The sequence below is a fragment of the Poeciliopsis prolifica genome, unplaced genomic scaffold, assembly GCF_027474105.1.
Source record: "Poeciliopsis prolifica strain line A6 unplaced genomic scaffold, Auburn_PproV2 SCAFFOLD114, whole genome shotgun sequence".
In the NCBI taxonomy this organism is placed as follows: Eukaryota; Metazoa; Chordata; class Actinopteri; order Cyprinodontiformes; family Poeciliidae; genus Poeciliopsis; species Poeciliopsis prolifica.
In genome coordinates this window covers 14,292-38,642 of record NW_026562489.1, presented here as the reverse complement: position 1 = coordinate 38,642, position 24,351 = coordinate 14,292, and the positions used below count along the sequence as shown (strand labels likewise).

The 24,351-nt window shown below is 44.7% G+C and overlaps 5 protein-coding genes across 8 annotated transcripts in view; 2 read left to right on the top strand and 3 right to left on the bottom strand.

The window, feature by feature from the left end:
• Positions 1–5,314, top strand: part of LOC129354620 (plasma membrane calcium-transporting ATPase 2-like) — a 61,890-nt gene extending 56,576 nt beyond the window's left edge. Inside the window, 2 exon segments of the mRNA XM_055024064.1 lie at positions 1,290–1,496; positions 4,328–5,314. Coding sequence (XP_054880039.1) covers positions 1,290–1,496; positions 4,328–4,501 — 381 coding nt within the window. The 3' untranslated portion in view covers positions 4,502–5,314.
• Positions 5,315–11,052: 5,738 nt separating this feature from the next.
• Positions 11,053–12,045, top strand: LOC129354637 (E3 ubiquitin-protein ligase TRIM35-like). The gene has a single exon (XM_055024083.1). It carries the CDS (start codon positions 11,053–11,055, stop codon positions 12,043–12,045), a length of 993 nt encoding a protein of 330 aa, XP_054880058.1.
• Positions 12,046–13,438: 1,393 nt separating this feature from the next.
• LOC129354630 (hydroxyacyl-thioester dehydratase type 2, mitochondrial-like) lies at positions 13,439–13,951 on the bottom strand (the record flags this gene model as incomplete). Its single annotated transcript, XM_055024072.1, is given in 3 exon segments — positions 13,439–13,751; positions 13,754–13,774; positions 13,777–13,951. Coding segments are annotated over 3 exon segments (504 nt in total), but the record flags the coding sequence as incomplete, so codon positions are not given.
• LOC129354634 (ribonuclease P protein subunit p14-like) lies at positions 13,939–17,548 on the bottom strand. 2 transcript variants are annotated; one of them, XM_055024079.1, is made up of 6 exons: positions 17,459–17,548; positions 16,567–16,677; positions 15,873–15,957; positions 15,721–15,797; positions 15,563–15,641; positions 13,939–14,042 (listed from the first exon to the last, which is right to left on the bottom strand). In XM_055024079.1, the coding sequence occupies exons 2-6, from the start codon at positions 16,656–16,658 to the stop codon at positions 13,986–13,988; spliced, it is 390 nt and encodes a 129-aa protein (XP_054880054.1). In that variant the 5' UTR covers positions 16,659–16,677; positions 17,459–17,548; the 3' UTR covers positions 13,939–13,985. The 2 variants fall into 2 exon arrangements, with proteins under 2 accessions (XP_054880054.1, XP_054880055.1); XM_055024080.1 differs by having other exon boundaries at positions 13,945–14,042; positions 16,567–16,706; positions 17,459–17,518.
• Positions 17,549–18,103: 555 nt separating this feature from the next.
• Positions 18,104–23,940, bottom strand: LOC129354633 (monoacylglycerol lipase abhd6-A-like). Of its 3 annotated transcripts, none has more exons than XM_055024076.1 (10): positions 23,341–23,940; positions 23,050–23,230; positions 22,302–22,435; positions 21,438–21,597; positions 20,387–20,500; positions 20,062–20,194; positions 19,629–19,795; positions 19,495–19,549; positions 18,640–18,737; positions 18,104–18,503 (listed from the first exon to the last, which is right to left on the bottom strand). In XM_055024076.1, exons 3-10 carry the CDS (start codon positions 22,418–22,420, stop codon positions 18,345–18,347), a joined length of 1,005 nt encoding a protein of 334 aa, XP_054880051.1. In that variant the 5' UTR covers positions 22,421–22,435; positions 23,050–23,230; positions 23,341–23,940; the 3' UTR covers positions 18,104–18,344. The 3 variants fall into 3 exon arrangements, with proteins under 3 accessions (XP_054880051.1, XP_054880053.1, XP_054880050.1); XM_055024078.1 differs by having other exon boundaries at positions 23,050–23,192; XM_055024075.1 differs by lacking the exon at positions 23,050–23,230 and having other exon boundaries at positions 23,341–23,939.
• Positions 23,941–24,351: the final 411 nt, after the last annotated feature.

Genomic DNA, 24,351 nt, shown 5'->3' with positions numbered 1-24,351 from the left:
CATTTTCTGATTTCTAGCGAAAACATAAAACATTTTTCTTTAGTGAACAACAGATCAGATGCTCAGATTCACAGCGTGAACCTCAATGTCTTATCCAGCGGTGAACATTGGTAAACGGTTAGCTGTGCCGACCGCTAATCACAAACATTAGTTCCACTAACGCTTAAGCACTAAATCCAGCCATCTTGATACCCTCATGTGTTATTTTGCCCTGGACTGGATCAAATCAGCCGTTACACACCTTCCTGTTCGGGTTGCTCTTCTTTGGATCAGATCTTCCTCTAAAGGTTTCAGTTTTACAGAAGTTGACTTTTTCTAACTCTGCTGCTAGTTTAGCCATATTGACCACAATAAGCATGAGAGACATGGATAGATTTTAAACTGTAGATGATAAATAAACTTTCTGCTCCACATCCTATGAGGAGAGGAAACATTACTGATGAAGTCATCACCCACTTCAAAATAAGAGCATGAATTTTGCTTCTCGACTTAAGAGTCGAGAAGCAAAACTTCAACACAGATGTTGAACTTTATTCAACCAAAACTTTACGAAACAGCCAAATTAATTATCACTTTCAAATTGTTTCAGAAAATTTAGGGGAAACTAAGAGCGCTAAACCTTTCAAAGTCAGCAACAAGCTCAACCGCCTGCTGCAGGCTGCAGCTTAGGTTTAAACATCTCCAGTTCAGATTGGGAGCAGAACATCAACTTTCAAATTCTCAGCTTGATTCAGGTCTGGTCTTTGACTAGGCCACTGAACAAGGTTCAGGGTTCTGCTCCATCCCAGGCTCAGGTCTTCTGCAGCCTCTAAAAGGTTTGCTACCAGGATTTTCCTGATTTAACTCCATCTAGCTTCAACTCCCCCGTCTTTGATGCAAACCAACATTAAGCAGCTTCTGAAGAGAATTTGTTGTTTAAGATGCATCACAGTCCAGAGAACTGCATAAAAATGAGAACCACACTTTACAGAGTATATTCAACAGTCTGAAAATTATCCATCATATCATAAAACGTCAGTGAAGTACATAGAAATGTGCGGCTCTGATGTCAGAAAAGCAGAGGGTTTATTTTCTGCTGATGGACAGAAATCCAGCGGATCCATTTTCAGATGTAGTTCTGGTGGATTTCTGGAGCCAGAGGAACCTTTCCACTGACCTCTGACCTCCTAACTCTGTTCAGGTCTGACTTTGTTTAACTCTCTGTCCTCTCTAACACCTCTGCGGACGTGTCCCCGTTCTGCTGTCCTCTGCTCTGTCTCTGCTGTCTAACTGTGGCTGTCCTCCCCCAGATGGATGTGGTCTATACCTTCCAGACGGGCCAGGCGGCGGTGCCCGGTGCCCTGCGCCGCCAGCCGTCCGTCGTCAGCCAGCACAATGACGCTACTGCCGCCAAAACTCTCTCTAGCCCCACCCACGTAGGGCTTAGCTCCTCCTCTCTCTTACCAACTCGGCTGGGGCTCCGGCCCCTGCTGCTGCTTCCTCCTCCGCCGCAGGCAGTGAGTGTGACTGGAGGCCGGCTCACACAGCGCCTCATCCAGGCTGGACTCTGTTTAATCTGCATGAAACCGCGTCTGTCCCTGGCAGGTGTCTGCATGTCCTCGTCTGATCACAAACTAGACAGGAGGTCAGGAGAGTTTAGTTCTGGTCAATGATCTCAAAATGAGCAGCAGTCAAACCAGAACCAGACGCAGCCTTTCCATCCAGAAAGAGTTGAAGAGAACTGGAGCATCCCTCCAGGGGTCAGGGGTCAGAGCTCAGGAGTCCAGGCGTAGAAGGGTCAGAGAACATGCAGACAGCCTCCTCTGCTTCATCTTCATCTCTTTCGATTTCAGCTTGCTCTCTGCCGTTTCTTCTGCATGTTCTGGACGTTTGACCTGTGAACTGGTGTGAAGACCTGGTGAGACTTGCAGCCGTTGAGTCGGAAACAGAAGAGAAGAAGGCTTCTGATTGGTCGCCCTGCAGGCTAAACAATCCATAAATCCGCTGCTCAGAGGCAGCAGCCTGGTTACCCAGATCATTTTATGGCTTTAAATCCTTCGGGCTCCGCAAGTCTCTCATGGTTTAACATCCAGCAGTGTCAAAAGTTTGTGTGCGTGTGTGTGTGCACGCTCAGCTGCAGTTCTCCTGTAATTCAGCTTTGAGCTGCAGGTTATTAATTATAATAGAGAGTGTGTGCTGGTGCGTGTAAATCAGGGTGATCGGCGGCAGCCGTCTCATCAGAGGACAGGCCTCCAGAGGACAGAGCGGGATTATATTGGGTTGCGTTATCCGAAGGCTCCCAGTGACCCGCAGGGGCCCGACCTCCTCTGAGCCCTGGTTTCTGGTTCTGAGGCTGCGGTTGTCACAACAGAATAAAGGCTGCAGGAATTACGTTTACGAGGAATCTAACGGCAGTTCAGGTGGAAGTGTGACTGTTCAGAGTTCTTTCTGCTGATCCAGAAAAGAACAGGATATTAGTCAGGATTTACCTGAGCGTCCCGTCCCGGTTTGTGGTGAAATGGTTGATCTTGTTCAGGATCGGGGAGCGTTGCACGTTTTCATCCCAGACAGAAATTTGTCCACAGGGAGCCGATCTCTATAGAAACAAATATCTTCTCTGCATTGTTTTTTGTTCCAGAGAAGTTTCCATCTGCATTAACTCGCACAAATCCGCTCTGAGCGTTAACAGCCCAGACCACAGGGGGCAGCGTAGAGCAATGCCAAGTCATGTGTCAGCCAATCAGATTGCCTCAAAATGAACTCCGCTTTCTGTTAGGAATTAAACGGCCAATCATCTGTGGAGCCTGGTCTGCAGGTTGAACTACTTTTAAATTGTGTATTAGAACATAAAGTTAATAAACAAAAAGGTAAGTTTGGCAGGTAGCCAGTAGATTTCTGTGCTTTATTATAATATTATATTATAATGTGTGGGATTCTAAATTTCTTTTTGTGTTTATTTAAAAAGTTTTATGAAATCTTCATTTTGATCAGAGTTTTTATGAATAATTGTTTTTACTGATATTAAACTGAGTTTTTATGTGGATGAAAGGCAACAATGCACATAGATGTATTAGTTTTCCCAGATAATGACTACATGTGGACAAAGCCTTAAACTTCAGGAAGTCTGAAAACCCAGTCCACAACTGGACTGGGTTTCTGGTTTGGACCACCTAGTCTCTAACTGGGAGTCTTTTTATGGAATTCATAAAGAAGTCTATGGTTTTTAAAATGAAAGCGCTGCTGCTGCATCACTCAGGATCGGTGAGGAACTGTGATGGAAAACAATACGGGCTCTAAATGTGAGGAACATTTGAATGCTCTCCTGGTTGGAATAGTTTGTGCTGGGATCAATGGTGTGAACTATCCTACTGCATCAGAATGGAGATTAAGTAAAGATAAGCACATTTCTGGGAATGAAGCTTCAATATTCTATTAAGGCCCTTCAGTGATTATTATTGTTATTAGAAACTGATCAGAAAGTAGGTCATGCCGTCAGTTTAACTTTCATGAATGAATCTTTGAGTGTAGATGGAGTGTTTGCTTAGTGTTGCATGAGATTCGGTGACAGTTTGACTCAGTTGTTGCTGTGATGTCGTAGTAGCGATTGTGCCGGTTCTGCAGCAGTGATGGAGATCGGGTCGTTTATGCGGAAGGCAGGCAGGAGCATCCTCTGTGTGATGGGGTGTTAAGAATAACTAGTGTGTGTGTGTGTGTGTGTGTGTGTGTGTGTGTGTGTGTGTGTGTGTGTGTGTGTGTGCGCGGTGCGTGTGTGTGTGCGCGGTGCGTGTGTGTGTGTGCGCGGTGTGTGTGTGCGGTGTGTGTGTGTGTGTGCGGTGCGTGTGTGTGTGTGCGCGGTGTGTGTGTGTGTGTGTGTGTGTGCGGTGCGTGTGTGTGTGCGCGGTGCGTGTTTGTGTGTGTGCGCGGTGTGTGTGTGCGCGGTGTGTGTGTGCGGTGTGTGTGTGTGTGCGGTGCGTGTTTGTGTGTGTGCGCGGCGCGGTGTGTGTGTGTGTGTGTGTGTGTGTGTGCGGTGCGTGTGTGTGTGTGCGGTGCGTGTGTGTGTGTGTGCGCGGTGCATGTGTGTCCATATTCAGCTGCCTCCAACATGATGAGCATTTTTGGTCCTCTTTTGTTTCATGTCTTTCTCGGTTTTTCTCCAAAGTTTGCAGTTATTGTCCTTTGTTGCAATTGTTGTGATCTGTGGTTTTACGTCTCCCTGCCAAGATCCGGATGCATCCCCACACTCCATGATCCTCCCAATCAGCCCATGAATGTCCCATCAGCCCCGCTGCCCGTAGTGTTCTTGCTGTTCATCTTCCTGCTGCTGACGTGTCCTCTCTGTTTGTTTCAGATTAAGGTGGTGAACGCGTTCCGTAGTTCCATCTTCGAGCTGGAGAGTCCACATTCCCGTAGCTCCATCCATAGTTTCATGGCCCATCCTGAGTTTTTGACGCATTCTGAGGAGGAGGCGCCTCGGTTCAGCACCATTGAGGAGAACAGCGACGCGATCGAGGAACTTCCCTGATCCTCGGCAAAGGAAAAGCACCTGGCAGCAAGGAGCTCCTCCTCCTGCCCCTCCTCTTCATCACCGCCACCAGCTGGGTTGTTGCTCTGAGGAGGGGCATCATGACTCACCCTCTCATCAGCACACATCTTCGCCCCACGCCGTCTCCATCCTGACTGTGATGTTGTTCAGTTTGTTCCTCCATCACCTCCATCCCATCAGCTGGGGGCGGAGCCTCCTCACCAGGAACACCTGCTTCTCGTTTAGACTCCCTCGGTTCACTTATAGAAATCTCCCTCCCCTTTTCACCTCTGCATACTGCAGTGCATCGTGGGAAGGCAGTTTGTTTGCTACCCAACACGGCAGCATCCAGAGACACGCTCTCCGACCTCGTCCTGTCTGAGCCGGGTTCTGTGTCCCCCCGGCCCGGTTTATCCGCAGCGTCTGTCTTAACATTCTGCATGTTTTGATTTCCTGTTGAGTCGCATGACGGCCGTGAGTCCAGACGCGTCTCTGTTCAGAGCTCCATGATCTTCCTGTCTGTCCCACGTTGGAGAACCTGAAGGAAACATCCGGCAGATCTTCTGCCGTTTTGCCACGACGTGGCTGGCTCTGTTGATCACTACCGTCGCATTAAACACTAACCGTATCGTTTCGTTCCCCTCCCCTGTGACGCCGCACGGCGTCACAGGGGAGGATCGGGTTAAAGGGGTATTATGTATTTTCCAGGCACATAGTGCCATTTCATAGCACAGTCAATAACTATTGTACCTTCAGTTCTAAAAATGCTGTATATATCAATCATGACTGAAAATAAATTTCTTTACAGTTTAACGCCTTGAAATTGGGACTCTCACCTGTAGAGGCTCCTGCTCTTTGTGACTCTTTCCACTTAGAGGAAAAAGCAGCGCTCAGTTAAACGACAGAGTGGTGGCCATGCAGATTAAAGGATTTCTCAAAAATGCATGAAAGAATCAAGGCAACACTCCAGTAATAACATCATAACTTGATGTACAGCTCAAAATTTTACATAATGTCCCCTTTAAAAATAATGATAAAAATCAGAAATCATTTCAAACAGCAGTGTGTTTAGCGTTTGCCCCTCACTGAAACATAGAGCCCTCTTTTCCTGCTTCGCATGACGGAGGCCTGGCTGCAGCTCCACCTCTAGGTCACAGAAGCCCCGCCCCCTCAGGCAGCTGCATGCAGCTTCCTCTGCTCCCTGTCATCACACTAAGGAATTTAAACATTCAGAACAAGCAGACTGCAGTATTGATCCATTGGTTGGATCAATGCAGGAAGTTCACTGGAAGTGGAGCCATGAACAGAGTCAGCATGCGGCTGCAGACACAGACTGCCAGAGCGCAGAGCTTTTAAAGTCAGTGATGGACAGTCGGCTCAGTGTCTGCAGCTACAAGATCCTGGGTCCCTCGTCCACAAGCCAGGAGCTCTTGGAGCTCATGGATCGCTCGCCGCTGGGCGTTCCCTGGCCGCTGGCGTTCCCTGGCGCTGGGTTCCCTGGTCGCTGGGCGTTCCCTGGTCGCTGGGCGTTCCCTGGCCGCTGGGCGTTCCCTGGCCGCTGGGCGTTCCCTGGTCGCTGGGCGTTCCCTGGTTGTTCCCTGGTCGCTCGGCGGTCCTGGAGCTCCTGAGTCGTCTGCCATCTTTTTTTTCTTCCCTCGTTTGTCTGATTTTCGATGAGCTGTCAGTGACATCACACGGCCAGCAGCAGAGCCGGCGTCTGCTCATCACCGTTACCCCGGCGGCACCGCTCTGCCCTGCTGTGTTGGACAGGCGTTAGTGTGGAGGCCACGCCGAGGTTTATAGGAGACTGATGATGTCACCAGTCGGCCTATAGAGTTGAATCCACTGTGTCCCCGCCGCTTCCCGCAGCGGTGCGTCCGATCCTTTCAAACAGCCGTCGGCCCGTTTGGGTCGCCCCAAACGGAGGCGACGTGCCACTACTGCCATATTTTCCATGACTCGGTTAATCTTTTCCCCTCGACGAGCTTTTTCTAAGTACTCAGAGCCATATTTTCTAGGATGTTGTTTTCCGCCATTATTCCAGAGGCCCCACCCTGCCCTCCAAACGACCAAAAAGCCAGGAGAAACTCTTCAGTTGTCACTGCCGAACCGTGTTTGAAGGACCTCTCCGATGTTTACATGAGAAGCGGTTTGACCCCTCATCTGTTCCTCTCCTCAATCTTACTGTCTAACTGAGTAGGAAACCTTTCTTGCATGGTGTTCATATAAAATTCAATGTTTTGTTCATTTTTTACAATTCTTCTGTATTTTTATATTGAGTACTTTTTAATATTTTGCAGATGTATGAATCTGTGTACAGGCTGAGGAGTTTGGTGAGCGTTCAGAACCTGAACGATAGGAATCTGCCGTGGACTCTGTTTTTACAGCTCCCAATGTTTCTGCCACGTGTGGCGTCGAGTCACCTGACGTTAGGGCTCCCAAACCTGCAGTGACTTGTTTACTTCCTGTTGGCTGTTCACTTCCCATCAGCCCCTCTGGCTCCAGTTTGGTTTCTTTGTTGTAACGGTTCTGACTTGGTTTGAGTCCAACATTAAACAGGAATGTATCATTATTCCTCCAACTTCTGGGTTTGTTTTTTCACTGGATCATGTTGTGTCCGGCTCCAGGCTCCGCCCCTCATCCAGAGCTCGGCGCCGGTTGGGTCGGTCATCCGTTTACAGCCTCTGTGGGACTCTGGGTCAGAACCGGGCCTACGATAACCAACCCTGAGGTCAGTGTTCAGACCCAACCACATTTCAGCCTCAGTTTGGTCTCTGATCTGTTTCAACACGGAGACGATTAACCAGATGGATCTCAGAACAGAATTTCAGGAAAACCTGAACCGGGTTGGCCCGGGTCCAGAGGTTCTTCCAGAACTCAGACTCATCCATCCTGTAGATTCTGACTGCAGCAGTTAGAGCTGAGTCTTTTCCGGTCCGGCGCCGGGTTCTGGAGCCTAGAGCAGGACACAAGGTGCCGCTGCGCTCCGCCCGACTTTCAGCCTACTGTGGAAAGGGCGGGACTGTTCAAGCTCTCTGACATCACTTCCTCTTCCTGCTGAACTCCTGCCCCTGACCAGCAGGTGGCGCATGTGTAAATAATGTCGCATAGTGAATGAGGCGAACCAGGAAGTGGGAGAGCGGCCAATCAGCCAATCATCACCCAGCATAGCTTTAAGATTGTTCTGCCAAAGTCGTTTCCATCCCCCCCCCCTCCCTCGGCCTGGTTCAGGATTGTCCCTCTGCTCTTGCCGTAGCCTCAGTGGCTCCGCGGGGCGTCCGGCTGCTTGGACCTCATCCCGGACGCCCCTGCAGCAGCAGAACTTTGTTCTCCATCATGAAGGAGCTTCTTCTGTTCCAACCCTGCTCATCGTCTGCAAAACGAACTGGAACATCGCAGCTGGAAGCCACATTTACATTCCGTGTGTATTTATCTCCGATATGTACGAATATATATCAGATTTAAATATTAAGGCAGGAATCCGGTTCTCTGTTTGAACTTTGTTGCAAAAAAGACTGAAAGTTTTAGTTTCTGTAATTACTATGATAGCCAGTTATAGGCGTTGGTGTTATTTTTGTATAAACATGATATCATCTATGTGGCATGCATGACATATATACAGACTTTGGTGGTTTAAAGCAATATGTCCGACCTGGTGCGATTGGTTCCGTCGTGTTCTGTGTAGCCAGAAAAAACCCAACAAAACCCAGAAAAAAGAATCAGCAGCTGTTCATCCGTGTTCAATGTTCTGTGTTCTGCATGTTTTAGTACGGAATGACGCATCCCAACTGTTGACTCCACTCACACACACACACACACACACACACACACACACACACACACACACACACACCGTCAGTCTCCGTTACACTGAAAGGAGAAAACACTGAGCAAACCTGGAATCTCATCTTTCTGTTCCCATCACAGCACTCAGGTTCACACACTGTCCCTGAACTCATCGCTCACTCTCACCAATCACATCAATTAATCTCTGGATCAGAACCCAAACTTTCCCATCAGCAGTTTGTCGTCCACATGCTCCAAAAATTAGAATCTGACGTCAGAAATTCAGTTTCTGACAAATGATCTGCTGCTTTACGTATAAACGTCTTCCAGATTTGTCTGAAACATTTCTTCTTCTCTGCAGTTGTTGGACGGTTCCATCCGACCTGGTTCCGGTGTCACACCAGATTCTGAGGCGCCCCCAGATCCGGTGTGACACCGGATTAACAGGAACCAGTCTGAAGCTGTAAAACATGAGACATCCAGACTGTCTGGAACATTTTGGAGGGTTTTATTTTTTTGGCTGAATATTTTTGCCTCCTCTGCAGCTTCCATGTGACGCTGAGAGGAAAACCTGAAATATTCCAACAAATCCATTTCAGCTCAAATTTAAGAGCCCAATGAAATTATTATTATTATTAGAAATATTGTTATTAAAGTAAACAAAAGCTGATGCAGTCAGAAATGTTTGAAAAATGTTTTTCAGAATAAAAGCCTGTATTTACTGCTTGACATCGACTCAGATTGTATTTCATTTAAAACTCATCTGGTTCCCAGCAGCAGCTTCAGATCTGCAGCGCCCACCACCTGGCTGCCACTGGTTGCTGCAGACACCTCAGTGTTGGTGCTCAGTTCTGGTTCTGAGCCTCGGTTTAGATTTGGACCAAAACGTCCTGTGCTTCCCCACGTGTGTGTGTGTGTGTGTGTGTGTGTGTGTGTGTGTGTGTGTGTGTGTGTGTGTGTGTGTGTGTGTGTGTGTGTGTGTGTGTGTGTGTGTGTGTGAGACTCATCCTGTCCGTTTGTCTCGTCCTCCTGTTTGCTTCGATCTATGCAACAGAATAGTCCCGTTCTCCACCTGCTTCCTCCTCCTCCTCTTCCTCCCTGTCCGCTCGTCTCATTGGTTCTGTGACCTTCGGTTCTCCGTGCAGACAGAAGCGCGACACACACACGCTGATGGATGCGCGTGTGTGTGTGCACACACTCCTGGTTTTTCTTTACTCTTTTGTAAGATATGATCATGTGGAATGCCCTGGTCTTAGTGTCATGTCGTTTGAACAAAAGATGATAATCAAGCAACTGAGAACAAGTTGTTACATAAATATATATATATATATATATAAATATATACAAATCTATATACATAAAAAATAAAGCCATTAAAATTTGAAATAAAACTGTGGGTTTGTGGTTCTTTTAAAGATGAAACAGTTTTTAGTTTCTTTGTGATTTATAAATGCTGGGTCGCCCAGTTCTCCAGAACCACAGTTTGGATCTGCAGGGTTTGGTACCTGACGGCTGAATCGGGTTTGCTGCCATCCGTCCACTCCTCCTGCCCTTCCTGCTTTACTCGTTGGGCCCGTTAGATTTCATTTAATTCAGGCTTAATGAAGTTTCTTCAAACATTTCATTTTTATTGGACTCTTTCTTCCCACTTTATTCCTTCTAATTAAAATAATTTTTGCAGTGAGGCTCAGAGCTGCAGCTTCTCTCTTGTTCTCTAATGTAAACACGTTGGTTAAAATCCTGGATATCTAAAGCTTCTCTCAGCAGGTTTTGCTTAAAACTGAAAACATTTTCTGTATGGAAGGTCATGACTGTGACTGAAGGGCAGTCGTTCGCAATCAGAAGGTTGAAGGTTCAATTGCAGCTTCATCCTGTTGGGAATATTCACAGACTGTGTCTCAGCAGATTGGGAAGATGGAATCTATATGGACCTCATGGCTTCCAGGAGCTGAAGCTTTTTACTGCCTTTGGTTTTGCTGTTGCGGTGACAGAAGCTGTGAGGCTGGAAGCGCTGGGCCTTCTGGGGAACAAAAACGGCCTCGAATTCGGACAGGCTATGAAAGAGACTTTCAGTTGGCATCAAGGAACTACTGGAAAATTATTCAGCAACTCAGAAGGAAGAAACTGAGCTCATAGCAGTATGTGGGGGAGGGGAGCTGCAGGCCCAAACTGAGGACATCGTAGGGCAGCAAAAAGAGACGTTTAAGGAGTTCCTTAATCCAGTCACCATGTGAGAATGACATCCATCCATTATAGTACACACTTATCCATAGAGGGGTCACAAGGGATGCTGGTGCCTGTCTCCAGAGGTCAACGGACGACCTCTGGACCTCACTTCTGCTCACAGCAACACTCAGAGTCGCTTCAATTTTAACAAGTTCAAACTGAGAAAAACAACAACAGAGTTTAATTTTCTGTATTTATTACAGGTTTATTCTGATCTGTGCAGAGAAAAATGAAAGCTGTTAATCAGTGAATTTTATAGCAGCTCAAAGGTTGAATTCTGGATTCTGCATTGAAACACAACCTGAATCAGAACTGAACTACAGCAGGAATCAGTTTGTGATTTTTGGTTCCTGCAGAGAGACGATCAGATTCACCTCCAGACCAAACGAGCAGCTTCCTCTCAGTGAGTCCAGCTGCAGGAGAGAAAAGTGGAAACTGCTGCTTCCAGCTGCTCACACTGAAGGCGAGTTGGACCAAAAACACTCAGAGTTCAGTGACTGACTGGACCTTCTGTGTTTTCAGCTTCACTCAGAGACAAAATGGCTTCCAGACCAGAGGAGGATCTCTGCTGTCTGCACTCTGAGAAACTCAAACTCTTCTGTCTGGACCATCAGCAGCCAGTTTGTCTCGTCTGCAGAGATTCAGAAAAACACATCAAGCACAGATTCAGAGCCATCGATGAAGCTGCTCAGGATCACAGAGAGAATCTGAAAACATCTCTGGAGCCTTTAAAGAAGAAACTGGAGCAGAAGAAGGAAGTTAAAGAGGAGTTTGATCAGACAGCAGAACACATGAAGGTCCAGGCCCGACACACAGAGAGGCAGATTGTTGAGCAGTTTAAGAAGCTTCATCAGTTTCTAGCAGAGGAAGAGGAGGCCAGGCTGGCTGCACTGAGGGAGGAAGAGGAGCAGAAGAGAGGGATGATGGAGGAGAAGATGGAGGCTCTGAGCAGAGAGATAGCAGCTCTTTCAGACACAGTCAGAGCCACAGAGGAGGAGCTGAGAGCTGAAGACGTCTCATTCCTGCACAACTACAAGGCTGCAGTGGAAAGAGTCCAGCGCTGCCCCCTGCTGGAGGATCCACAGCTGCCCTCAGGAGCTCTGATAGACCAGGCCAAACATCTGGGCAACCTGGCCTTCAACATCTGGAGCAACATGAAGGACATGGTGACCTACACTCCTCTGGTTCTGGACCCAAACACGGCTGGGCCAAAAGCCTTCTTATCTGAAGAACTGAGCGCTTTGACACATGGAGATGAACAGCAGCTTCCTGTCAACCCAGAGAGGTTTGCTCGCTTTTGTTCGGTTCTCAGTTCTGAGGGTTTTAACTCCGGGATCCACAGCTGGGATGTTGAGGTTGGAGACAGTGAAGACTGGATGCTTGGCATGTTGGCAGAGTCTGTCCAGAGGAAGGGAAACTACCAGTCTGGATTTTTGCATATTGGGATTGTTGAATGTAAATCCTCAGCAGCATCTCCACCAGTTGCTCCTGCAGTTCTTTCATTAAAGAAGAATCTCCAGAGATCAGAGTGAGCCTGGACTGGGATGGAGGAAAACTGACGTTCTGGACACTAACACACCTTCACACAGAAGATGTTTCTTACATCACCGCTATGGATAAAGCAGAAATCGTATCGATGAAGATTTCAGCCAGCAAACAGCAGCTCTGATGAAACTCGCAGGAAATTTCCATCTGGTTGTTTTTATGAGCAGGTAAATATTGAAAGCTGTTAAACGCTGCAGTCCCCATTTGGCCCCATTTGGTTTCTGATTATTTCCGAGGCTGGAGCGCCATCTGGTGGGCTCCTCCAGTACAACACTTTGTCAAATCTTTAAACTGATTTTTTTTTTTCCTTTGCCATTAACAGTGGCATCTATTGAGTTCAAATAATTCATTCATCTGTTAACTCTTCTACCAGCTGTCAAAAAACATTTTTCTAAACGAATATACTTTATTTTTTATCCTGTGGGATTAATAACAGACTGGCAACCTGTCCAGGTGACCCCTAATGACCTCTACAGGGTCAAGGGTGTGTGAAAATGGATGAATTAATAACGCATATTCATTTCATAATCAGTCTAAAATCTGTCTATAGGGACTTTCTTTTTAGTCACTGAAAATATTTTCAGATGATAATTTAAATAGACATAAAACGCAGCAAAATATAAATACGTCTTGAAGTTGGAGAGTGGCGAATGACAAGGTAACCTTAATTACCTAATTTAATCAATGGACTTCAGATGTTTTAGAGAAAACTGAGGCAAAATATGATCAATTAATTTTTCTCTGGTTGAACTGAAAGTAGAGCGAGCTAGCTTTTTTGTCCCAATGAAATGTTTTCCTATCATCAAAATATCACACAAAGATAATCTGAAAGGTTTTAAAATAATTGGGGAAAACATCAATTTAAGATGTGAGCTAAAACTTCAGCTGATTGGTTGTTCCACATCAACAAAGTAAGAGTATTTAATTTAAAATATTGCTTTTTTTATTGAATGAAACTGAGTGCATTAACACAGAAAACCCAACAAACACGTTATCATCTCTAATCTACGGAAGCCTCGAGGGGACATGGAGGTTTTTCTCTTTGCGTTCTCGAGCAGTAACGTTCCAGTCTGTTGTAAGGTTTTCCATCAACTGTTAGTGTGAAATCTGAAGTTTTATATCTTTCCTGTAAAGTTTTGAAAAATACCAACTATTTGGAGTATTTTTGAGTTATTTTCATGGTTTATTAATAAAGTGCTGTTTCCCATCTCAATGTACAAACATGAAAACGCAACTAATACATTTGATTTCAATAAGTTTTTCACACCAAAGAGTAAAAATGATGACAAGTTTTTTACTGAGGCTCATTAAAGGCCTTTGAACTTTTAAATTAACTTATTAAACTGCTAATTTAAACGCAAATGAAAAAACTTTCCCCATGTCCCTCAGGGGCCTCCGTACAGAACACTTAAACTAGTCAGGGAACCGGATTGAACCGCCACCATCTTCATCACTCCTCCTGCTGCTTCTTGGACATCATCACCATCCTCCCCCTCCATCACCACCTTGTCCTTGGCGGAGCACGTCACCGCGATGAAGGCGAACGACATCTTGATTTTACGCACTTCCGCCTCGGCCAGAACCTCCTCGCCGACGAAGAGGGGCGCCAGGAAGCGGATCTCCTGGTACAGGAAGACGCTGCCGGGGCCGGGCATCCGGGTGCCGAGCACCGCCGACATCAGGCCGGTGATAGGACGCCGTGGACGATGGCGCCTCGAAGGACGTGGTTTTGGCGTAGGCCGGGTCGACGTGCAGCGGGTTGCTGTCGCCCGTTAGCTCGGCGAACAGCTCCACGTCGCGCTTAGAGAACGCCTTTGTCAAGGAGGCGCGCTGGCCGACGTGGAGGCGACGTCCGAGGGGCGGGCCAACGGCAGGCGGGGGGGCGGAGCCTGACGCAGAGCGGCGTCCAGGCTGACGTCATCCTGCTTCAGTCCAGCTGCAGGTCGCGGCTGTTTCCGGTCAGCGCCAGGAGGAACGGAGACACCTGAACGCACCACGAGGCCAGAGTCAGAAAATAAAGTTTATTCAAGTGAGTTTTATTTTTAATCAGCAACAGAAAATAGATATTAAAATGAATTAAACATATCAACAAAAATTACAGAATCTTGACTATATAAATGTTTTAAAATACAACAAACCAATAAAAAAGAGTGAATGAAAAGATTGTTAAATAAAAAAAAATATCTAATATAGTGAACATAAATATTAACATTGAACTTGTAGCAATACAAATAAAAAGAGCAAAATTAGGAAATTACCGAGAAGAAACTAAAACGTTTCATGGCTTTCACAGTAGTTCAGTTATTTTTAGTCAAATATTTAATACTGTTAGCAAATGTATGCAGATGATGCAAGTTTTCTATTTGGCCAAATTACGCTGGTTAGTTTTTAAGCCACAATTATAAGTTTAAATGTTTTCCCTTATAATAACAAACGGAATTTTATGTTAGGTTATTAAATAAAATCCATTATAAATTTTTTTAACTGCTCAAATAAAATTAATTCAAGCTAAAAGTTTTTGCAAACTGTGTATGTAGGTCAGAATTAGTTTTAATCTAAATTACTGTGGTTGGTCCATAATTAGGAGTTTAAATTATGGAAAAAAAAAAGTTTTGTCTAAAAATAAAAACAGAACTTTGTGCCAGGTTATGAAATAAAGAAATAAATTAATATTTCAGCTGGAGCCGCTCACATCAGAACCTGAGTTTAGGTTCTGCAGCAGAGTTCGGTCCAGATTGTGGATCCATGTTGTTCCTTTGGCTCCATTTCTGCTCTGGAGTCGAGAACAAACCGACGTTTTGAGATGAAAGTGGTTCTGATACGGCTTCCTGTTCGCCCGGCGATGGGCGGGGCAGCAAGGTTTTCCCCGCTGATAGGAGCAACAACGTCTGCCAAGAACGCAGCAAAAGTCTCACAGCTGCAGCAAACGTCTTCCTCAGATGATCAGCCAATCAGAATCAAGATGGAAACATGATCAGCCAATCAGGCTGATCATGGCGACTTTTAAATCTCCTAGGGAAAACTTTTTAATCTTCTTAAACTGGAAACTGTTTTTGTTGAACTTTAATGGAAAGTGGGACTGCAAACGTCCACCGACGTTTACTAAAATCTATTCATCAAAGTTCTGACTTTGTATTTTAGCACCTTGAAATTGGACCTCTGTCTCTTTAAGAAGCTTCTGCTCTTTCTGAAGCTCCTCCATCAGGAAGTCATCCCAACATGGCTCCTCTATTAACCCTTTGATGTTTTTACCAGAGTTGCTCTAAGAAGTAGTTTGCATAATGAGATCAGCAGCTGTTTGCTAATTGCTGCTGGCTAGTCTGAAGGAGCTCAGTGGGGGAGGAGCTGAGTCCAGAAGGCAGGGCTACGTCCAACCAGGCGTTTTGAGCAGCTGAATGGTTGCCATGGAGATTAAAGGTTAGGTAAGCTTCAGCTAGAACATGATGGAAAACGTGATACTGCCCCTTTAAATTTGAAAAGCATTGATGAATAAAATGTGCTGACCTGCAGAACCCTGAAGGCGCAGGCCCGGTTCTGGTAGAACCCCTGCAGAGTGAGGGAGCTCCACAGCTTCACCAAACCCCTGAAACAGAACCCAGAAGAGGGAAATAAAACCCAACCGGCTCCAGGTTCTGCGGGCGGAGCTGGCTTCGGACCGGTACCTGCTGGGAACGCGCAGCAGAGCGGTCAGCGTCTCCTCATCGTACTTCAGCACATCCACACTCAGCGCCGCTCCGACCTGAAGAACACCAGCACCAGTTATCAGAGGAAAGGTCCGGACCCGAGCGGCCGGGCAGAACCGTGAGGACCCCACCTCTCCGAACAAACTCCTCAGGCAGGAAGTGATGAAGGTCTTCAGGTCGACAGCGCTCACTCTGGCCGACTCATCCTCCAGCACCCTGCGGAGAGGAGAGAGACTGGACTTACCGCGAGTAAACAGAACAACGCACAGGGTTCTCATACGTTCCAAAAAACATTGACCTCTGACCTCCTTAGCAAACCCACAGACAAGATACATAAACAAACATAAACTTTTATATTAACTTTGTAATAATTATTACATGAACTTAGTGTAAATGGTAACATCTGATCTTAGATGACCACCAAGTTCTGCAGCACACAAATTCTTATTATCAGATCACATACATTCACCATTTTTCCTCTTTTGGTAAGAAAATATGTGATATTTAATATTAATCACATGAAATGCTATTTTATTCCTATAATTCTCATAGGTTTTGTCTTGACAGAAACTTTTTCACTTCTTGCTGCTATTTTAACTTAAAAACAAAGTAGTTTGATTAATTATTTTAAGAAAAAAATATTTACAAAAAAACAAACATGATGAACTCTCATCTTGGATTATGTGTTTTTTATATATATATTTTTGAATTATTATTTTTATCTTCCTTTCAACTTTCTTGAGCCCCCTCGGTGCCCTCCAGTGGCCCCCAGGTGGCCCGCGGTCCCCACTTTGGCAAACACAGGTCTAAGTAGTTGAAACTTACAGGCGGACTTTGAGGTAGTGATGCGGCGAAGCGTTCTTCAGTACGACCCGTTGGTACCCAGAAGATTCTGCCTCCTCAGCGCCTGCTCTCATTTTCCGCAGACTGGAAACTCTGAAGAGGAAAAGGTCAGAGGACGTGACCTTGAGGTCACACGACAGAAAATATCAGTCCAATTCTTTCACTTCTCACAGCCGATCCAGAAATCTGTTGATCTCTTCAAACGAATAAATCAGAAACCTGAAGGATGAAATCCTTTACATTTGTTTCTACAGTCAGTGAACGCACCACAGCTCAAAGCTTTTGGTTTTGATGGTCAGGAGGTTTTTATTTACAGAAATATATTCGACGTTTTTAAGCGTCTTGATCATTAACTGGACTCAACAGAACCAGAACAGTGTTAGCATTCAAGCTAATAGAAGCTAATTTTTAAACAACTATATTCCTAAAAATCTTTTGGACAAATCGCTGGACATAATAAAAACAAACGAGGATCCGGAAAATAAAGTTCAGAAATCAAAAAGGCTCATATCTACAAAAAGAAAATTATAAAATTTACAAGAAATCAAGACTGAAATTTTATTCTTACTAATTTATACCTTTATTCCAAATAAAACGTAGGACATGTCGTTTGAAAAAAAAAAAACTATGCGTGATGAATCTTTATTACCGGTTTCCACAATGCGGGACAGAAAATGCTAAACTGTATATGACTTTTAGCTGTAAGATTAACGGACCACCGACAGATCTGAAACATCGACAGGCTGGGGTCACCGTTTCCAGCCCCAGGAGAGGTCAGGGCGGAGCAGCACGGAGCTCCAGGCCGCTACGACATCTCTGGATCGGATCAGAATCTCCAGAACTCTGACGGAACACCTAAAATGTTTTTACTCACCGTCTACATGTCCATGGAAAGAGAACTGCAACGTGTTTACCCTGCCGCCATCAAAATCATCAACGCATGCGCACTTACCTCATAACGCTCTGATCAGGAGGTCTCACTCTGTCACAGGAACCGATCTTGTTCATTTTAATGGCGAGTTTTTCTTCAAACGGCAAACTTAACTTGGGTATTCTTGGAGTATTTTGAATGCAACATGAACTGCTTTTTATTGACCAGAGCTAAAATTAAGATTTGCGACATTTCTATAAAAATACAATACATTCTTGCTCAAATACGTTTTCCATGTTCTTCTGTGGCTTGTTTTAATCTATTTAAAACAATCTATTTTCATGATCGGTATTTTACAAAATACTTACATTCATATTTTAATCAGAATATTTCTTATCTGTAGTCCTTAGCTCGGCTACGCCTTTTTCAGACTACTATCGAACAGTCTGAAAAAAATGTATGGACTGAAACATCTTGCATAGTTTGTTTACTCTTTGACAGCGATGTTAAAGCAGTGTAGGGTGCTGCCCTCAAGTGGCCAAATCATGTTACCGCAAGCATAGATAAAAAGAATCAAACCCAACTTCTTCTTTTTAAAATTTAATTTTTCAACCCTTGAGAAATATTTGTGCAAAATCATTCTGTTAATTCATTTAACTTATTTTTATTCTAGTTTACAAACAGAATGAAAATTAAGCAGGAATCACAATTAACCCTACGTTTGGGTTTTTAGTCTCATTTCTTGTGAATATCATAATTTCTTCCCTACAAAAAAAAGGAAAAAAATAGTCAAACTCCTCCCATGGTATAATTTTTGCTAACAAGAGGAGACTCATCTCAGTCAGTTAAAATCAGAACTCCAAGTTCTGGTTTTTTGCTCCTCTATCGCTCAGACTTGTTTCTTTGCTTTATTGTGAAAGTCCAGCACAAGGTTAGCAAATTTCCTTGGCCTCTCCAAGGCAACGGCGTGACCACAGTTGTCCAGCAAATCCACCTGGCAGTGAGGCAGCGCCTTCTGGATCACTGCGGCTCCAGAAACATCCAGGATCTGAGAAAGTGGAGGTTGAGATTTACTTACATTCAAAGTCCAACTGGGTTCAGAATCAAATGTTTCTGGTGTTCTGATTTCTAAAAATCTGTTTTAATGTGTTGGGAAGTGAATGTTGCAGCATTGCTGTGTTTACCTGGTCGTTCTTCCCCCAGATGACCTGCAGGGCTGTGATCAGATTCAGGTGTTCCTGCAGCGAGTGTCGAGACTTCTCCCCAGCGATCGCCTCGAACACTAAACATAAACAGTATTTGCACAGATTAAACCAACAGAGGAAACAGAAACAAAATAAAATCAGATGAAATAGCGCCAGAATTATTTTACAACTTATAATTATTTGTTGCGCAGATTATGAAACAAATAGTCATTTGTCTCATAATTTGAAATATTTTGCAAATTGTTCCCAGTAATGCATAACTGTGAGTTTACTGCAAATTTTTCCTAAAAATAGTTAAAAATATTGAGTTTGTAATGTAAACTCCCACCTGCAGGAGGCAGTGTTTCTTCTATTACACTGCTGCCTCAGGCTCATTTCAGATTTGGAAGTTTTTTAAAGAATAAAGATGCTTGTGCCTCATCTGTCTGCTTCTTGTTTTTTCCATATGCAGATTTTGCAAATATTTCCAAAGTAGCATCACTAAATCAGAAATTTTGAATGTAAAAAAAAAAAAAAATCCCAAACTTTACTTTATATTTTGGACTGTTTGACAATGTAATTTTAAAATATCAAATAATTGATCATCTATCTGTTAGTGCTTTTAGCCAAATAATTTTTTTACTCTTGAATAATTTGATGGCTACTTTTTACTTTTACTTGAGTAAAATATTTATGAACTCCGCCCACATCTGCTAAAAGGTCAGCCTCATTTTTCACATTTCTGCCAGCACATCTCACATTTTAATGAACAGCTTTGGTCTTGAAATGAAAAATAAAGCAACTTGTGTCTTTATTTTATTTCAATCTGAGGAACGATGGAGAGTGAAAACTGACCTTCTCTGTAGAAGTCGTTGTTTGGGATCCTGTTGGCCAGGAGGCCCCGGAGGAACTGCAGGAGCAATCAGAGCAACATGTCTGTTAGCGCCGCGCTGCGCCGCGGACGGAAGCCCGTAGGGCTCTGTCCGTACCTGCCGGGGGATTGTGGGCGGTTTGTAGCAGCACAGCTTCAGCATGGCCTCCAGCTCCTGCATAGAGGTGGGGATGAGCGGGATGGGTTTACTGGGCACGATGGACTTATCCAGGTCATTCTCCTTCAGAAGGGCGATGAAGCTGGACTCTGTGGGGTAAATCAGACCTGCAGGGAGGCAACGAGGGGCAGAAAGCACCAGCAGCGACACAAAATTAAAATATGCAAATTTCTGAAGCCAGAAAAATATCAAATCTATGAAAAAGCAGAGAAAGTCCCTGGAGCAGGACAGTCCAAACTTTTATTATTGACTTGCAGTTGGGGGCCACACAGAATCACTCCAAGGGCCACAAATGGCCCTGGCGCCACACTTTGGACACCCCTGCTTTAGAAGTTCACAGGGAAGTGAAACCTGAAGAAAGCTGCAGATTTACCTGCTGGACACACCAAGGTGAGGCTGCAGACGTCAGCCGGGTAGAGACCGGCGTAGACGCCCGCCACGTTCCCCCCCATGGAGGCGCCGACCAGGTGGAACGGCGATTTATCCAGACCGACGCTGCGGACGAACTGAGCAGACACAAAACAGACGGGCGGCCATTTTCAACATGCTGATGTCGTTCATGATGTAGAAACCAGATTTATACTTTTTCATTATTGTTTAGTTTTATTGTGACAGTTTTATTCAGTTAATCGTGTTTAGAGTGTGTTAACTAGTTTCTGTTGGTTATTTGAGTTAAATCTTGTTCCGTTTGCGCCGACCTGATGGACTCGCCTGGCCTGACCCTGGATGCTGTAATCTTCTGCTGCAGCTCGACACGTCCCTTCATGTCCAGGCATGTCCAAACAAACCACATGCAGGTTTCTGGGGAAGTACTGGGAGCAGAAAGCAAACACATAATAATAAGTATTAGAATGTTCTGATGCTTCTATTGTCCGAATTGAAGCAAATAAATCAGAATTCATGTTGCAACCAGTTTATTGAGCAACAACTGACAGAGAACGTAGAAACTGTGGGTTGAAATTAAAACATGCCAGGGAGTGAAAATAGTTTCAAAGTATTTGTGTGTGTAATACTGATTTGTAAACCTTAAATATAACATAAACCTTCTTCTACGCCTACAAATACTGAAAACTGACACACAGGTCACCTGGTTGCACATAAAACTGCATTTACTAACAAAGACTTTTCAGACTCATTTCAGCTTCAGGAGCTCCCAGATGGTGCGTTTACATGCCAGTCAAAAGCTGGGGCATTTGAGTCTAGTGTTTTTACCCTCTAAATGTTTCTTGTGCCAAATACGTTAGTTGAGAGGAAAACGGTATATCTCAGCACTTCCTTATGTAATTATTTACAGACATATTGTGCATTTTAGAGCGCTACAGGAGACTCTGGTCTGAAAAACGAGCACTGGGTCGCAGCATTGTGCTCTGATCTCTGACGTACGTCGGAGTTAATCCTGCAGGCTTTGCTCTAAAGAGAGGAATTCTAAATAATTTCAGATTAAGCATCCCTGAAACCGTATTTTGTTGCTTCAGCAGGAATGAAGGTCGATCTGGACCAGCAGGACTTTATTCACCAGAACAAACTGAAAGACTTCATGCATGTTGACTTCTTGACATATTTAAGGATTTACACATACGCCTGTTACAATAATCAATATACTTTTACACACGGACAGAGACTTTGAGACTGTTTTTACTGCATAGTTCTGCAGGAACAGAACCTACAGAACCTGGAGAACCAGGTTGGGAGCACGACAAGAACCCAAAGGTCAAAGGTCAGACCTCAGCCTGACTACGTGCGTGTTACCATGACGACAGGCAGCCACATGTCCTTGGAGGCGGCGAACCCGTGCAGCAGCAGCAGCGACGGCGTGGCGCCCCCTGGGGTCCCGCGGGTGGAATAACAGAAGCGGTAACTTCCACAGTGGGAGTAGCGGACCGCCACGCCCTGCGAGCGCCGATTGTACCTGACAGGACAAAGGAGGCGGTTGACCTTTGATGACCTCTAGAAACATTTCTTTATATCTTTAAAGTGATAGCAGCACAAAACATTTTTGCTGCACAAACGCAGCACCAAGCGGCTTGGACCGGCCCTGATCTGGACGTCGGTGAGGATCCCTGCAGCCACGGAGACGAGCGGTTCATCAATAAACAGTCTGCTTTCATAACTCAGTGCAGAAAACCAATAAAGCCGCTGAATATTTCTGGATCAAAACCGTCTTTGTAGTCGGAGGAATGACGCAGACAGACTAAAAGCCAGCAGGAAGTTTATGACACTCATCGTTTCATGGCAGCAAACGGTTTATATTTCCATCAACAGTTTCCATCGCAGCTCATCCTGTGGCCCTCGACTCTAAAGAGCCACATGAACAGAACTTCATATCTTACAAACCATTTCAATCAAATCAATGCAGATTTTTTTGCAGAGAGTAGATTATATCAATGTAAAAAGATGTTTGATGCCATTTAACTTTTATAAGTAGAACGCAGAGACAGGAATTTATTTTTATGTTGTAATTTGTTAACGGCCCTTTGAGGACATTCACAATCTTGATGAGGCACAAAATGAAAATGTACGTATGGAGAAGTGCTGACTTTACAGGATCTGTTGAGGTCAAAGGTGATTCAGTGACTCATCTTAATGGAGGCAGCGCATTCTGTGTGCGTTTACCAGTTGTAGGCCTTCAGCAGCACACCGGGCCAGAACACGACGGACGTGATGAAGGCGCAAACAGGAACAAGCAGAACTCCTCCTGTTAGCAATGAGGCTTTAGCCCAGGTTAGCTCCATCGCTGCTGCAGACGCCTGGAAAAGCAAACGAACATCCGATCAGATCGTTTTTTCCTCCCGGATCTTTATCAATACAAACTGAACTTTAAGCTGCAATTCAGTCCGTCACAGGAACAAACGCCGCTGGACATAATAAATTTGTGATGAGAGATGATAACGTCCTTAAAACAACCAAAACATTTTACTGATCATCCAGGTTATGGTGGAAAGAAAAAAACAATAAATCATGCAAATTAAGGCTACTGAGCTGGTTGTAATCTATCACGCTGATTAATTGATTATTGATTATTGCCACAGGCCTTGCTGCAGTTCAAACAGAACAGATCCAGTTTACTGACAGGTTTCTCTATAAACTGAACCAAAAACAGAGGAAATGTTGGAGTACTTTTCTTTGAATACTTTTCATGAGGTTACAAATATTTCAGAACATGTTTTGCTCATATTTTGTATTATTTTAGTGCTGATATTGTTTCATAAACTGTTTTCCTTTTTCAGTGGTTTTTACTTCCATCATCTTGTGAAGCATTCTGAAACTTTTCTACTTAAATCAATGAATATAATCATAATAAATGCTGAAAGCAGCCGACCGAGGCTGAAATAACAAACTTTCCTGGCCTGAATGAACGTACTGCCACATGCAGAGAGGGTCAGCAAGGTCACCATTCCTCCCCTGAAGCACGGAGGTGGAGCGATGATGGTGTGGGATCAGAACATGGGATGAAATTCAATGATCCAGAACCCAAGATGGACTCAACAGGAACCAGTGGAGGTTCTGGTCCGACAATCAGAAACCAGGTTCTGATCAGATATCTAACAAATATCGATTTGTTAGAAAATCGATATTATCAGCAACTAAAAAGCACCAATGGAAAAACAGAACCAGGGAGAAAGAAATGCATGTGAATTTATGAGCAGCTTACCTCGACGAGGAGATCAAAGTGGGCGGGAATAAAAGTTCAAAAATCCGGCTGTGAAAGTTTGCAGTGAAGCTGGAGGATAATCTGGATTATCAGCAGCGCGGGAGGAAACTTCCCTCTGATTTTAATAACATCGAGTTATTATTCATTTTCTCCCGAAGAGGAAAACCGTCCAAAACCGAACAACGTCGGTTACATCAAAGCAGAACCGGCAGGAAAACCGGAAAACCTGCGAACCGTGAATCCGAACCGAATATCACCGGAACAGAAGCACCTTCCGAACCGGAGAGACAGAACCGAACCTGCTCGGCTCCTCCAGGCTCCTCTCTTCTCTTTCACCCAAATTACACAATCGGTGTTCAGCCTTTCATCCGCTCTTAAAGAGAAACGACCGTGCTGCGTTCACGGACCGTGGGAAATGCGGCAGGACTCCGTTTGAGATAAAAACATAGGAAGAGATTTTACTTCCGCCTGCTGGCCAGGTTGCATCTCCAGAGGATCTTAGAGACCCAGAGAACATTTCCCAGACAACCCACTAGAGATCAGTGATTTTTCCCTAAAGAAAAATGACCTCATCATGTGAGGTCATTTATGACCTCATCATTGATGACCTCATCATGAGTCTCACAGGACAGAGACAGATGATGAAACTACCACAGCTCACCGTGGAAATACCTACTGGTGGGTATGGGAGGCCTGGGGGGCAAGATCCACAAAGGTGGAAGGAGAACCCAACCTATGAGATGATCCACAGAAACCAAGAGACCTGAAGGTTCTGAAGGTTCTGAAGGTTCTGAAGGTTCTGGTTGTCACTGGGATCAGAGAAGAGAAGGAAACGTTTCGTACGGAAAGAGCAGAGAAAAATAAAACATGTTGATTAGTGAGTTTTATAGCAGTTCAAAGATTGAATCCTGGACTTTGGAACGAAACAGTTTGTGATCATTTCAGAGAGACGATCAGATCAGATATTTGAACATTTAAACGTGAAAAACCATTTTATTTTTGCATTGACAC